The sequence below is a fragment of the Vipera ursinii genome, assembly GCF_947247035.1.
Source record: "Vipera ursinii genome assembly, chromosome: 7".
NCBI classification, from domain to species: Eukaryota; Metazoa; Chordata; class Lepidosauria; order Squamata; family Viperidae; genus Vipera; species Vipera ursinii.
In genome coordinates, this window is record NC_139521.1 from 28,414,907 (window position 1) to 28,430,836 (window position 15,930).

Sequence of the window (15,930 nt, forward strand, 5' to 3'; positions counted from 1 at the left end):
AGTTTTCTGTATAACTTGCCACACTAGCTTGACAAATTTATATATTATACACAATTCTGAATCTCAAGTTACATCATGCCTGTTGGAAATTTATAACAAAACTATCTGGCATAGATACAATCATGGAGTGCATATTAAAGGTCACGTTAAATGGGAAAAAATAAAACATGATAGATTAATGGTTCAGCCAAGACTTTTAATCTGCAGTTTTATCTTATCCGTAAGCACCATATAAGGATTGGTGTTCTCCCTTTAAGCTTTCATTTTGAAACTTATCTTTAGGTAAGTTATTTTTTGTTACTAAGTATTTAATAAGCATATATTTTCCACTTATCAATTGGCATAATTTATCCATATCTGCCTATCACTTGATAACAATTATACATAGTAAGTATATTACCATATTGAAAATCCATATAGAACTTATTCTATGTTTACTTCTTAGTAAACATCCTACATTTTATCCTACAATTATTTTCAAGTCCACCTTCTGATAAAATAATCTGAATATGATCATAAATATTGACAAATAATATATAACCAATGAACACATCATCTCTTTCTCTTTCACCATTTACATACTGTATGACATGTTTCATTCTGGACTAGTGACATGTTTTGCCTGCTTTTCAGTATGATAAGCATGAAGATATATATATCCTTTGAATCAATGCGACTCCTGGCAACTGCCTGAAATAATCCCTGAGGTTTTCTTGGCAAGGTTTCTCAAATGGTTTGCCATTGCTTGCTCCCTAAGGCTAAAAGTGTCTGACCCAAGATCACCCAGCTGGTCTGTGCCCAATGTGAGTTTAGAACTTAGTCTTCCAGATTCCAGCCTGATGCCTTAACCAGTATACCAAACTGGTCCTCAAGCATCTGTTACATGTCAGAAATTTGAAGAGTAGCAAGCTTCGAAAATATAAGAAAATGCAAGAAAGAAACTATACCCACTGTCAGTTACAAAGCTATGAAAATCTGTTATTTTCCAGTTATATTGCTTACCTGCACGTTTGGTGATGAAATCTTTCTCCTTTCAAGAAGCATTTGTTTGGTGATTCTACACATTCACAAATACATTTTGTAGGATTTAATGGCTGGTGTTTAGGGCATATTCTTTTGCACACACATTGGCACTTTTCTTCATCAAACTCTTTGTTCAGTCCACAAGAGCTGGGAAGCAGTTTATTTTTACATGTACATTGGCATGATGTTCTGTCTAGTTCTTTGTGAATTCCACAACTAGAAGGTGTCACTCCTCCTTTGCAGACACACTGACAGGTTTCTTCATCAAGTTCCTTGTTAGACCCACAGATATCATGGTATCCTTCAGCAGTATCTGAGCATTTGAAATAAGAAAAATATGCTTCAGGCATTGCAAAAGAGTAAAACAAGTATCTGCTATTTTTTGTAATTAGTGGAAATTATTCATTTCTCCTATTTATTACTATATCATTGCACAATATGGAGTGAACGAATATGAATACATTGTTCAATAAAAATGAACTATAAAACTGTACAAAGATCTTGTGGGCATTTTTTTTCTATAAATTAAACTAAATAACTGTCAGTAATCTTTTATCCCATATTTCTTACCAGTATCTGGTGGATAGGAGGAGAAACTGAAGTCATGTTGTGCCAGACATCTGCATAAGTGATTATTCCAAATAAGACTTTTTGGACAAGTTTTATTTGTTATTTGACACCTAAGGGCAAAACATAATATTGATATATTTCAAAGCAAATTTAAGACAAGTGATAGTACATATGTTACACAGGTGTTTCAGAAAACAAATAGCATCTTTTACTGTATGTGCATGTGGAGATTCTAGTTGGAATTTCCAACTAGAAAGGAGGTGATGTGAAGAGGGAGCCGAACTTTAAGAGTCTCTGCACAGCAGAAAGTGGTGCAGGCCTTACCTATCCCAGAGCCCTGAAGCCTTATTTGCAGCAGAACCCTGAGGTCAGTCAACCAATGGATTAGTTTGTCTTCAGAAGTTGTGGGTGCCCCAGCGTTGGAGGCCTTTAAGAAGAGACTGGATAGCCATTTATCTCAAATAAGTACAGGGCTTGAGCAGGGGGTTGGATTAGAAGACTTGCGAGCTCACTTTGTTATTCTATTTCTGGTTGACTGTTTTTAAGTCAATACAATACAATACAATGAAGAATACAATCAGTCTGGTGAGATCCTTGTAAATAGGCATTGCAACAATAAAGAAGTAACTTTTATCAACTCGTGATGTAGGCCTGGTTCCTTGTGCCTGACAGTACCTTTTGTTTTCCAAGCTAGAACAAAGCTTCAATAATATGTACTAGATCACGGCCCCCAATATATTTTAAGAATAAACATATCTTTACATATCCTGGTTTTGATCTTTAGAACACACTAAGAAAATTGATATTATTTATAAATAGTTTTTTTAACAATATGGAAAGAAATATACAATTTCTTACTGTGTTTGTATCACTGGCAAGGAGCGTCGAATAATTGAATGAACTTGTCTGTAGACATCTAGTTTGGACATGCATCGGCAGGAAGTATGATTGGCAAAACTGATTGTTACAGGTTTGGGACCATGAGAGAGGGGCACAGTTATTTCGAACAACTACAAAGAGCAGAAAAAGAAAAAAGAAGTAAATCAAGACTATACTATTATGTTTTCTTTTCCTCCTTTTTCCTTCACAAAGCTTTTCCATCGGGTTAAAATGTTCAAACCTAAATGGATTCATCAATTAAAGTCTTTTCCCCTCCACAAAATTTATACTTCTTTCTTTTAAGCAGTTAACTCAATACATTGTGAGCGAGACGTGTAAATTCCATGATTGAGATAACACAAGACTTTGTAACTACAGGTTTTGGAAATGGGCAGAAAAATAGCACTGTACATTTATGTGCATACTTAAAATAGTTATAAAATTCTTCTAAACAGCTTATAACAAAGAGACATACTCTTCTCAAGGCAGCCCCCTAAAGGTTTTAAATAAATAGTGGGTACATGATAAATAATTAATGTACTTAGTTAGTCCTCAAATGTTTATTTTTATTCATGCAACAAGTACCTAAAATGAAGTGATCGCTATTTCTAAATAAATCAATTTATCAGATTTGCTTTGACTTTGAAACATTATCAACTATTAGATTCAAAAACATGAAATGTATTGGGAGTGTAAGTTTTATTCCTTTATGCAATTTGGGGTCAAGAAGAAACTCACATATACACTGAAATAATTTTGGGGAGCAATACTGAAAAATGCACACTGCACATGAAATACTGTATGTTCCACTATACTACAGATAAAATTGATAATAGAAACTAAGGTGTGGTCTTTCTTGCATATTATAAGTCATTTTTATCATATTTGGTCTCTAATTGGCCCATGATGAAATGTATCTATACTGAAAGTTCATTTCTGTTGTAAAGCAATACTTCTAGCAGCTTGTATCTCTCAATGCAGTTCCTTTCTAATACATAAGCCAAAGGATTGCTTATCTCTGACTTAGAAACCTGAGTGCTATGTGTACTACAACTGTTCCCTTTTCTTAACACAGCTGTCAGAAAGAGGAGTAAGAAAACAATTCCTCGGTTTCTTCAATAAAATAAAAGGAACCTAAATACTAAATAAATGGTGGTTAAGGTTCTGGTCTAGAAACCAGGAGACCATGAATTCTAGTCTCTCCTTTGGCATGAAAGCCGTCTGGGTGAGTTTGGGCCAATCACTCTCTCTCAACACAACAGGGCTCTTGTTACAATGAATGAAAACTTTATTATTTCACTGATACGTAACTCATCTATGTGTGTATGTGGGGGGTGGGGGAAAAGAGGCTTTCAGAATAATGGTCTTAGTAGCCAATACCTGAAAATAAGTTATTTTCATACACTGTTTGTGACTCCCCAATCATGGCAATTATTTATGATCTTAGTAAAGAATATTATTACTATGAAAATCACCCATCAAAAGCCTGATTAAATAATGCAGCCTTCATGAGAAAGCAGCAACTAGTATGTAAGACATAACTTCAGAAACAGGGTATTTTAAGACATAGATTAGCTTAAAGCTGCCCCCCCAATTATTACATCTTTAAGTGATGTGTGGCATATGAGGTATTACCATTAAAAATTGTAGGAAGACTGCATGTAAATCATTCCTACTGCTAAGCTTGTAAGCCGCCCTGAGTCTTCGGAGAAGGGCGGGATATAAATGGAATTAAAATAAATAAAAATAAATAAATTCCAATGTTACAAAAAGAAGTCAAGGTCAAAATCAAGCAGATAAATAAATGTAACTAGTTATATACTACTGATTGAGGTGTGTTGTTTCATTTGATACTATTTTATTTATTTCTTTGATATGTGCTAAAATATGGGCAACATTTTAAAAACTGAAGATACTTTTTCTTGATATAATACTGTACACTATATTAAAGCTACCTGCCTTGCCTAGATTTTTCTCCAAATCATGTTATAGTTTGCCAATAAATAAATGCTCTGATATTTAATTCATAGTATGATCTCAAATTTCTAACTATAAATGTTTCTTTGGAATGGGGTACTTTATATATGCTTTCCTTATAATGTGTACCACAATGAAAATATTCTCCATCATCTGTTATTGCATCCACATGAACTAGTAATTCTGAGGTTTCTAGTATCACAAAAGTCTATTAGAAAACGGGAAAAGCTTTCTGAAAGAGATGCTATGATTCTCTCTGCTATAACTGTCTGCTCAGAAAGAATGGAATTCCAGGAGCAACAGAATGGTTTGTCCTGATAGAAAGAATGCTGAATTTGTTTTTGTGCATGACTCAATTATTTGTGCCAAAAGAAAGCAAATTGCAACAAAAGACAAATTTTCTACCTGCTTTTAGATTGAGCAGCAGCCTACCTGAGGGACTATAAGTAGAGAAGAAATCTTGTGCAACTCAAATCATACGTAAACAGAAGAGAATATTTCTACATGTCTGCTTCTATGTGGTTTCCACATAGAAGCCACTGAAAAATACTAAATAAATCAAAATATAAAGAAACAATTGAATTAGATGTACAGGAAAGCAAGCATGAAGGTCATTATTGACATATGCCTTGGCATCTCAAATACTGGCTGCAGACAATATTATATCCCAGGTAAATTAACAGGTGGAGCTGTAAATTGTTTCCATAACTGAGGCAGCAACAGAATGAAATTGTTCCATGTAATTCACTATATTAGGGTTATAATAAAGGGAAAAGCTATTTTTATGCATGTAAACATTATTCATAATTTATATTTTTGGAGTGCACTCTTTCTTAGAGAGTCCTTACATCTTCGTAAAGGCAAAAGAACATTATTCCTCTTATCACTAATAGCATATTATTGTTTGTGTGTTGTTTTTAAAAAGATGTTAAATCAATCCTAGGATTAAAATAGCGGAAACGATCAGTCACTGATTACTGATAAGGCCTAGTTTCACAAAATGAGTTCATAAGCTCCATGAGACTCTAGGGCCACAGGATGTCCATTCTATCCTTTCATATGCTATATTTAATCATTATATTTTCCTATTTCCACCATTTATGCAACTGATTATTGCCTATTGTGCTATTAACACAAGCCATTTTGTGTTCTAGAAAAACTTTATTACTATTTTATTTTAAAATATTGCATTTACTTTAAATGTAAGTAGAGATCTAAATATTATGCAGTCAAAACAACTTACCGTTTTGCTGACGTAACTTGCACTGATATTCATGCACTGTAGCCCTTCACTATTGCAGCAACCTCCACATCTGTAGATGGACACACATGGAGGTTTAAAGAAGATGTTTGTTGTTGCTCCAGATTCTTTTCCCACATCTACACATACCTCACGTGGCATGCATTGAGTTTTTCTCCACTCATTATCAATACCTGCCAAGTTAGAAGCTTACAGTTTATAAGATAGTTCTTTTTAATAATTTAAATCAGACTCATAACCAATCTTTGATTATAAAATAATTCATGGTGAAATCCACATTTAGTCCTATTTAGGCAATCATGTTTCAGAGAATGGAACAAGTTAAGCAAGACACTAGTGACAGTATCTGCAGGATTCAGTCTGTTTCATCTAATTATTTATAGACATAGAGTTAAAAATGCTTATAACAATTCCTAAAATTATTTTACCCAAAGAATATTTTGCCCTTCTTATGGGAGATTTGCATCAGTGAATGGTTTGTTCACATATAAAGGTAGAGAAGAAAGGGACAAATAAAGCTCACAAGAAGGCAGGGAGGAAAGGGACAATTACAGAACATACCAGGACAGGATAAGAAACAACCTTGTATTTAAGCCCCACTCAACACTGAAAATTTTAAAATTTGACATTTTAAATAAACTGCTAGAATTTTAAATTTTCAAACTACATATTTTCCCCTAAGTTTTTAAATGATCTGTTAGATTATCAATTTCTAAACAGGACATTTTTCTCTTTTAAAAATCTGTGGTAAAACCTTCTACATTCTCATTTTCATTTCTTCTCATTTTCATTTTTTAATCCACTAATGGAAAAAAGAAACTGTTGCTATTGTGATCAGCAAAACATGTTCTGTATATATGCTTATGCCTATAGAACAGGGTTTCTCAACCTTTTCACCGATTGTACCACTTTTAGAATATGGCAATATTCAAGTACCACCAGTCACCTAGCAAGGTGTCAAAAACTTGATGACCAAAGGAAAAAAAACCCAGAAAAATGTGATGAAGTACAGGTAGTCCTAACCTTTAATATCATCTCTTCTCTCACCCCCTTCAATATCATCTCTTTCCTCCCCTTCAGCAGGACCCAGGCAATGCTTTGCGCAGCTCCAGCTGAATCTCTGCCTGAAGACTCCGTGAGGCCACCTGCCACCCCAATCAGCTGGAGCTGCACGGTCTCCTCAGGACCCTCTATTTTTATGCCCTGGGAGCAGTTTGCCTTTCAAACCTCCGATATCTGATGGAACGGGAAACCCACTACAAAGGGGCATCTTGCAGAGTCGCCAAGTGATGCCTGCGCTCCACCACTGCAGAAAAAGAAGCGCTGCATTTCACGCCAGTCCAGGCAGCCCGGGTCCTGCAAGAGGCCAAGCGGGAATGAAGCAGCCCTCGGGTCTGCGCTGTAGAAAAGCTACAAGCACCGGTGTCGCCTGGCCTCCTGCCCAGGTCATTTGCTTGTCAGAGGAAGGGGGCCCGAGGAAGGTGCAGCAGGTTGAGGGGAGGGCGGCAACAATAGCTGTTTCAACATGGCGCTGGCAATGGCAGCGGCAGAGAGAAAAAGGGCAGGACACCTCTACTTCTCCTCAGCACGTGTTCAAGGCCATTGAGGAAAAGGCAGGAAAAAAAGCAAAGCAGTGGAGAGGAAGGTGACTGAGACACTTGCCCCGTGCATGCTTCCCAGAGTCTGCCTTTACACTGCCTCTAAAGCGGTGAGTTAAAAAAAAACCCTGAAAAGATGGGGGGGGGAGAAAGGCAATCAGTCAGCCAAGAGCCCGGCTGTTTCAGACTTTAAGCCCACGATACAGGCAACACTGTGCGCTTTTGCGGGCCCAGAAGGGGAAACTGACTGGCGGGCGGGTGGGCAGGCCGGCTGTTGCAGAAATGGAGAGGGGTTAAATGCTGTGAAACAGTGGGGGGAGGGAGTCAGGCAGGCTCGTTTCTCCCTTCACACCTGTGTTCTGTTGGCTTCACCTGGCGCTCGTCAGCAAAACAAACTATAAAATGTGGGCCTCGGTTCCCACCTGCTGCTGTGGGATGAGTTCTCTGGGAGGGTGTGCACCATGTGGCCACTTTGCTTTCCCCTCCATAAAGTCGGGTGCCTCGGGAGGAGGAGAGGGGGAAAAGTCTCGAGACCCGGGAGGCAACCTGAGGGCCATGAAGGGTATCGCAAGCTCGAGGGGAGGGAGAGGAAAAGAAGATGGAAGAGAGCAAGGCCACAACAGAGAGACAGAAGGGGGAAAAGAAGGAGGGGGTGGTTGTGATGTGGACACTTAGGACCACGACTCAAGCGGTCTCAAACCCCTTCCCACCAAGGGAGTGGATGGCTCTGTTCCCTATCAAGCTCAGGCTTGCTTGTGAAGTAAGAAGGGGGGCAAGGGTGACATGGATCCCGCTGGCCCATGTGCATGAGAAGAAATGAATCCAGTTGCTGCACAATGAGTCCCTGGGGAGGGCGGGACCTCATTATGTGCCTGCACTCTTTGTGCACCCTCCTGCAGGACACATTTAGTAGGGTTCATGCCGGCCGCTGCCAAGCAGCATGTTTTCCGCAAGCAAGTGGGTTGGGCAGGAGCATGGGATCAGCGTTTCTGAGCACACCTCAGCTATAGCTGCACACACCGATCATGCGCTCCTGCCCAGTTCATTTGCTTGTGGAAAGCAAGCAGAAAGCAAGCAAGTAAGCTGGGCAGAAATGCGGGATTGGCATTTCTGAACGTGGCTCAGCTGTAGCTGCACACGCCAATCATGCGCTCCTGCCCAGCTCACTTGCTTGTGGAAAGCAAGCAAGCTGGGCAGGAGCATGGGATCGGTGTGTGCAGCTACAGCTAAGCCGTACTCAGAAATGCTGATCCCACGCTCCTGCCCAGCTTACTTGCTTGCGGAAAACATGCTGCTTGCTAAGTGAAGCCTCAGAATCAGTGGGCTACAGCTGATACAGCCGTAGCCCGGTGCTGATCTTGGGGCTTCATTTTGCAAGCAACATGTTTTCCGCAAGTGAGCTGGGCAGGAGCCCTTTGCTTACTAGCCCTTCCCCCCAAAACACGCTGCTTGCTCATTCACCCTTCCTTGCTCGCTGTTCCTCCGAACAGGCCGGTCTGCCCCTTTTATACCTTTTCTTCTCTCTGTCCTCCTCTTTTTCTCTTCCAGGTGCACCGGAAATTCCAATTAGTATGTTGCAACGTGGCAGATCCTGGGGATTCAGACAAGCTCTGCAGCTCCAACTGATCTCGTCCACGTCTGTGCAGCTCTGTTTTAACTGTTTCCCTCCCCCACTCCAATTAGCTAGGGCTCATGTACCACCAGCCAGGTGCTGAAAAACCCTGCTACAGAAGATCCAAACTATAAATGTACCAAATGTAAATTAATTGTGTTATTAGAAGACAAAGTAAAAGGTTTAGAGCAGGGGTTTCAAACTGCCAGCCCGCGGGCCGGATGCGTCATGCTGAAACCGTGCCCACTGCATTGCCGGCAATGGAAAAAAAGAGTCACAATACATCATGACACATCATGTGACATTGCAAGTTTGACACCCCTGGTTTAGAGGAAACTCTAACCACTTTGAAACCCAGCCTACAAAATGAGAAACCCCAAATCTTGCAAGAAGAATGTGCCCAAATTGAACATAATAATGATCAAACTACTTCTAGAAGAAAAAGAGAGATGGAAACATGTCACATAGAAAAAAAACACAAACCTAGAAAAAAAAACCCTATCTAATTCAACCCACTCTGATGCAGCCCCACTGGGGCTAAGCAATTGATTTCATAGACTGTTCCTGGAAGAAGTCATGGAGACACCTAGAAAAGTAGCATCATCAAATGTCCCTAAAATAGTAGCATTAAGTGCTTCTGTGATAGAAAAATACCCCAAAACTCCCTAGGAAAAAAAGGTGTTGATGATAGGAGATTCAATTCTCAAGGGAACAGAATCAGCTATCTGTAAACTATACAGTCAATCCAGAGATGTATGTTGTCTCCCTGGAGGAAAAATCAAAGATGTGGGTGAGAACCTAACAAAATTAATAAATCCAACAGATTACTACCCATTTCTATTACTACATGTAGGGATGAATGACACGAAAATGGACCTGAAAATAATATTGAGTGATTACAAGCAGCTAGGCAAGAAGGTCAAGGAGTTAGGTGCATAAATAGTTTTTTCATCAAAAGGTCAACATCCAGCAAGAAAATGGAAAGAGGGGCACATAACTAAGACAGAATATCAGCAGATAGCCAGAATCTGCAAAGACGAAGTCAGGAAAGCAAAAACTCAGAATGAACAAAGACTTGCAACAAAAGTCAAAGATAATAAAAAAAAAGTTTCTTTCAACATACAAATAACAAGAAAAAAATCAAGGAAACAATCGGTCCACTAAAGAGAGAAGACAGCAAGGAAGTAACAGGCAGTAGAAGGAAAGCAAAGCTGCTTAACTCATTCTTTGCATCCGTATTCACGCAAAAAGAAATTATAGCACAACCTATCAAAAACATATCTGAAAAAGACAGACTAGAAATAAGTTAAAATAAAAAAAATGGTAAGAGAACACCTGTCTGATCTTGATGAACATAAAGATGAGCTGGCAGATGTCATCTCAGAATCACTGTACCATATCTTTTAAAAATCTTGGAGCACTGGGGGAACTACAGAGGATTGGAAAAGATGTGGTTCCCATCTTCAAAAAAGGGAAAAAAAACAGACCCAAGAAACTACAGACCAATCAGCCGAATATCAATACCTGGGAAGATACTGGAAAAGATGATAAAAAAACAGATTTGTGAACATCTAAAAACAAATAAAGTTATAACTAGAAGTCAGCATGGGCTTGTTAAAAACAGATCATGCCACACCAATCTTATTTCATTCTTTGACCAAGTAACTAAATTAGTAGACCAGCAAAATACTGCAGACGTAGTATACTTAGACTTCAGTAAGGCATTCAACAAAGTACAGTAGACCACAACCTACTTCTTGGAAAGCTAGAAAAAAGTGGAATAGACAGCATCACCATCAGATGGATTTGTGACTGGCTGACAAACTGTACTCAACCAATAGTCCTTAATGGTACTATGTCTACATGGAGGGAAGTAAACAATGGGTACCACAAAATTCTGTCTCAGGCCCAGTACTCTTCAATATCTTCATAAACAACTCAGATGAGGGAATATAAGGGGAAGTTATCAAATTTGCAGATGATACTAAGTTGGCAGGAATAGCCAACACCCTAGATGGATCTTGACAGACTTATACAAGATCTATCTAACAAAATCTAAGAGCCTTGGTGGAGCAGTGGGCTAATGCCTCCTTAAGTAACACCAGCTGCCTGCAATTAGTGCAGGTTCGCATCCCACCAGGCTCAAGGTTGACTCAGCCTTCCTTCCTTCTGAGGTAGGTAAAATGAGGACCCAGATTGTTGGGGGCAATTAAGCTGACTTTGTAATAATGCCGCTTGGGGTGTGTGTGAAAGCCCTAATAAGCAGGCATATACATAGAATGAAGGCTACTGCTAAGCTTGTAAGCCGCCCTGAGTCTTCGGAGAAGGGCAGGATATAAATGGAATAAAAATAAAAATAAATGAAATGAAATTTAATGTAGAGAAAAGTAAAAGTACACATATAGATTGGGTGAAACCAGGGTTAATAGCAGGAACTGTGAGAGGGATCTTGGAGTATTAATGGACAATCAATTAAATATGAGCCATTATTTAATTATTTAATTAACAGAGGGATTCAATCAAGACCATGTGAGGTACCAATACCACTCTATAAAGCCTTAGTAAGACCACACCTAGAATACTGCAACCAGTTTTGGTCTCCACACTATAAAAAAGATGTTGAGACTCTAAAAAAAGTCCAGAGAAGAGCAACCAAGATGATTAGGGGACTGTAGGCTACAACATATAAAGAACAGTTAGAGAAACTGGGCATGGCTAGTCTAGCGAAGAGAAGGACTGGGGGGACATAATAGTAGTGTTCCAATATCTGAGGAGCTGTCACAGAGAGGAGGGGGACAACCTATTTTCCAAAGCACCTGAACTGATCAAGGAGAGATTCAACCTAGAAATAAGGAGGAATTTTCTGTCAGTGAGAACAATCAACCAATGGAACAGTTTGCCTTCAGATGTTGTGGGAGCTTCATCACTAGAAGCTTTCACGAAGAGACTGGACTGTCATCTGTCAGAAATGGTTTTCAGCTATCTTTTGTGTTACAACTAATCTGTAGATTTGTAATGGACAGCAATCTTAGACACATTTAATGTACTGGATGGGAGGGAGGGAGGGTTGGATTTGATATTGACTGTATGACTATATCTTCTTGGCCTGAGCTCTAGAAAGCTTCTAAATAGTGTTCTAAAACCTCATGTAAATGTACTTTGCAGACTAAAAAAAGAAAAAAAGACTAACCCAAATCAATCAAGTTAACAAAAACAGCACCAGAATGAAAGTACTTAAAGTCATGCTTATTTTCAGATATTTCAGATATTTTCAGATAAACATTTCTTGTTTGTTATTTTTTGGAAGCCTAAAACTAGTCTAAATCAAGGGTATCCAGTTCCCATAAACTTGGTATGCAATTCCTAAATCCTCATTTTTTGATAGCTTCATTAGAAACTGGAGCTGTTAAATCTCTTAGATAAAAAAGATTATTAAACTTATTAAAGGAGAAATTGCTTGTTGTCACCAGTCTAAATTCTTCTCAATTCTCATAACTATACAATCTGTCAATTGTATGCAAAAGGGACTGGCATACTTGTCTTTTTAGTTCCTAACTTCATTTCTCAATTTCTCTTAGCTTAGATGCTCCCTACACATCTTTCTTGTACTTACCTACTTTGATTATTCTTATCTTATAGTCCACTGATAGTCCAATAGACAGTGGACATTCATAACACACATATTTATATTTTAACATATTTTATAGTAAACTATGTTAAAAACTATTAATATTTAAGTCATTAAGGCAGATGTGTTGTTCTAAGCATGTTAAATCATATATTAATATATATTACTTTCTTAGTGCTTCGAATTTAAAACTTATTTGAAAGAACACATACATTCTTATATACAGATTTCAACAACTTAGTAGACTATACATTACTTACTTTTTAAGATCTCTGTATTATAATGTGCTGCAGCAAATTTTATTGGATTTGAATCCCCTGTTCTTCCATCAAAGTTGGATTGCTCCCTGTGTGGCCAACCCCCTTTCCTCAGCTGGCATTTGAACATTTTCCAATATTCTGGATAAAGCACAGTCATGAGTTCATCCACACTTGATACTGACCGCAACTGCTCTTCCAACTCTTTATTTGCATAATTCTGGTTAAAGAAAATAAGATTAAAAAAACCTCCAACTTAATGACTTGTCTTTTTAGGGTAATACTGATACATATTAATCAAATTAATGGCTAAATTTACATAAAATAAAACCATTTCTTTAAGGTTTCATATTCAATGAAGAAGAAAAACATTTATATTATTACTGATATAAGTTAACTGCCCTTTAAGATATGAACATAGAACACAAGTTAATTTTAGAAAAAAGTAATAGTTTCTTTCTTGTATATCTCTGGCTGCAATAGTCTATCATTTTGAAATAAAATTATAGAGTTTTGCTCTGACGTTGAAAATTTCTTTGTGTTATTTACTGTGTATGAAATTCCAAACTATGTTATTCCAGTGGAAGGAATAACACTCACTGTAATAAAATGCATATAGTTTTATGCTACCATGTTTCCCTGAAAATAAGACCCGGTCTTTTTTTTTTGCCTCCAAAAAAGGCACCAGGTCTTATTTTTGGGGGGTGCCTTTTCCACAGTGTCACCTCACGGCAGCGGCACCAACAGCCCTGCCCAGCCAGCTAACTTCTTCTGCGGCCAAACGAAATGCCATTGCAGCTGAGAAAGCTCTGGCCTGCATTTTGCTGTTACAGGCCTTTCTGCAGCCACTTCTGTAACTCGGCAGAAAGGCCTCAGATGGCGAAATGCAGGCTGGAGCTCCATTCTTAGCTGCAGAGGCATTTCCTTCAGCTGCAGAATAAGTGACCGGCTGGGCGAGGCAGTTGTCGATTCGTGGGAGGCCTGGCTGCAATTTTAAGTGGGTGCGGGGCATGTGGAGCAACTCCACTGCCCCCCTGGCTTGATTTTTATGTGTGTGCCTCGCCCCAAAACTGGAGCTTATTTGGGGGGTAGGTCTTGCTTTCAGGGAAACACGGTATTTAGGTTTTCTTTAACTGCTAACAATGCTTAGACTTGTGTTGCTCCTACTTCTATATATAGACCTTGACATACAATTGAGCCCAAAATTTCTGTTGGTAAATGAGACATTTTTAAGTGAATTTTGTCCCATTTTGCGATTTTCCTTGCCACAATCATTAAACGAATCACTCGAGTTATTAAGTTGGTAACATTAAGTGAATTTGGCTTCCTCATTGACTTTGTCAGAAGGTTGCAAAAGGTAATCACATGACCTGGAACAATGTAACTGTCATAAATATGAGTCAATTGCCAAGTATCTTAATTTTGATCACATGACCATAAGAATGCTGCAATGGTTAGAAATGTGAAATATGATCATAAGTCACTTTTTTCAGTACTGTTGTAACTTTGGTCACTAAACAAACTGTTGTAAATCGAGAATTTCTCTCTCTCTCTCTCTCACACACACACACATTATGCATAATATAAAATATGTTACTTACACATGCTCAGGAGTCCTGTTGACTCCTGAGAATGTATAAGTAACATATTACTTGTGATTTTTTTTATCAATATAGAAGGAAGATTGTATAGGTGCAAAATATATTTGAAGATGAAAAATACCTTTACTGATATATGCTACTTAGGTTGAAATCATTAATATTTTTATTTCACACTATTTGGAAGCAGAGGAATAAAAAGGAAATTAATTATTTCAATGCCTCTTCTAGATTAAGTAAAGGAACTAACTGAAACTGCCCACTCTGAAATAACAGTGCTGAAATAACAGCTTCCTGCTAAGACTAGATAGTAGTGCATATATGCAGACAGATACAACAGTTCTCAAGGATATCACGAACTTATTTGCTCTAGCAAGACAAAGTCTGCACACCACCCTCTTGAATTCTATTGAACCTTATCTAGTCTCACCCAGGTGCAAACGGTCAGTCTGAGATGATTCCTGTATTACAGGCTTGAGTAATAAGATTGCTAATTGTACTTTTCATGTATGGATCTGATTGTTCATGCTTGACAGCATGAGACATAATAGATATAATTATATTTTGAAAGCAAGAATGCTGGCTGGAACTAAATTTGAACAGTAGCAAAATATACCACAACTTTAATTATACAATAGTTATCATAATATTCCATGTACTTAAAAATGTGTATTTTCATTTATTTTAACACCATTACATTTAGATTTTATTAGATTTATAGATTTATATACCGCCCATAAAGCAAAAAAAAAAACCCCACTTTATTTCAGTGTGATCTTTTTAGAAAATAAAATGTTGAGGGCAGAAACATAGTTTCATTAAATAGAAAGTACAGGCTACTTTTTAACATTTGGAAGTAATTGAAGGTATAAATATGAAATCAGACGCTGATGTCAAGTACAGACAAGTATTCAAAGTGTCAACAGAAATAAAAAAGAAACAAATCATAAAACAAGTTAATCAATAAAAGAAGACAGCTACATAAGTTTACAACACTGTAACATTTTGGTCAAAACAATCTGTAATGTTCAGAATGGTTATTTATTTTGTACAATTATGTATCTGAAGTGTTATTATCTGCAGATGTAAACAATGATGGCAAGCAGATTAAGGCAAATGTGGATTAGAAAACTGAATTTATGTGACTTATACAAACTAGGTAGTAGCAGGCAGAAAGCCAAGTGTCTTGATAACAGCAATTCATTCTTCTACATCTTGCATAACATGGATTTCTGAACAACTGAGTTGACATTTTTGCCTTGATCTCATATGTTGTAAAATCTTTTGGTCTAAAAAGTTACTAAATGGAAGAGGAATCCCACACACAAATAAAACTAAATATAGCTAAAGAGGGTGAGAGGTGAAGACTGTGCAAAATAATTATTTTATTTTTCTATGAACATTTCAAAGATAGCAAGATTTATTTTTTAAAATTTTAAAGAGCAGCAATGTGGAATTGAGCTTTCAAGTTGGGATTCATAGATAGTTGCCAATAACATAAATACAATAAACATTACAACAAACAGA

At 37.7% G+C, this 15,930-nt stretch overlaps 1 protein-coding gene across 2 annotated transcripts in view; it reads right to left on the minus strand.

The window, feature by feature from the left end:
- VEGFC (vascular endothelial growth factor C) overlaps positions 1-15,930 on the minus strand; it is a 64,808-nt gene that overhangs the window by 9,644 nt on the left and 39,234 nt on the right. For both annotated transcript variants that reach the window (XM_083367344.1, XM_083367345.1), the window contains 5 exons: positions 12,809-13,025; positions 5,693-5,883; positions 2,452-2,603; positions 1,594-1,703; positions 1,003-1,336 (listed from right to left, as the gene is read on the minus strand). In XM_083367344.1, the coding sequence (XP_083223470.1) occupies positions 1,003-1,336; positions 1,594-1,703; positions 2,452-2,603; positions 5,693-5,883; positions 12,809-13,025 (1,004 nt within the window). The remainder of the gene's footprint in view (positions 1-1,002; positions 1,337-1,593; positions 1,704-2,451; positions 2,604-5,692; positions 5,884-12,808; positions 13,026-15,930) is intronic.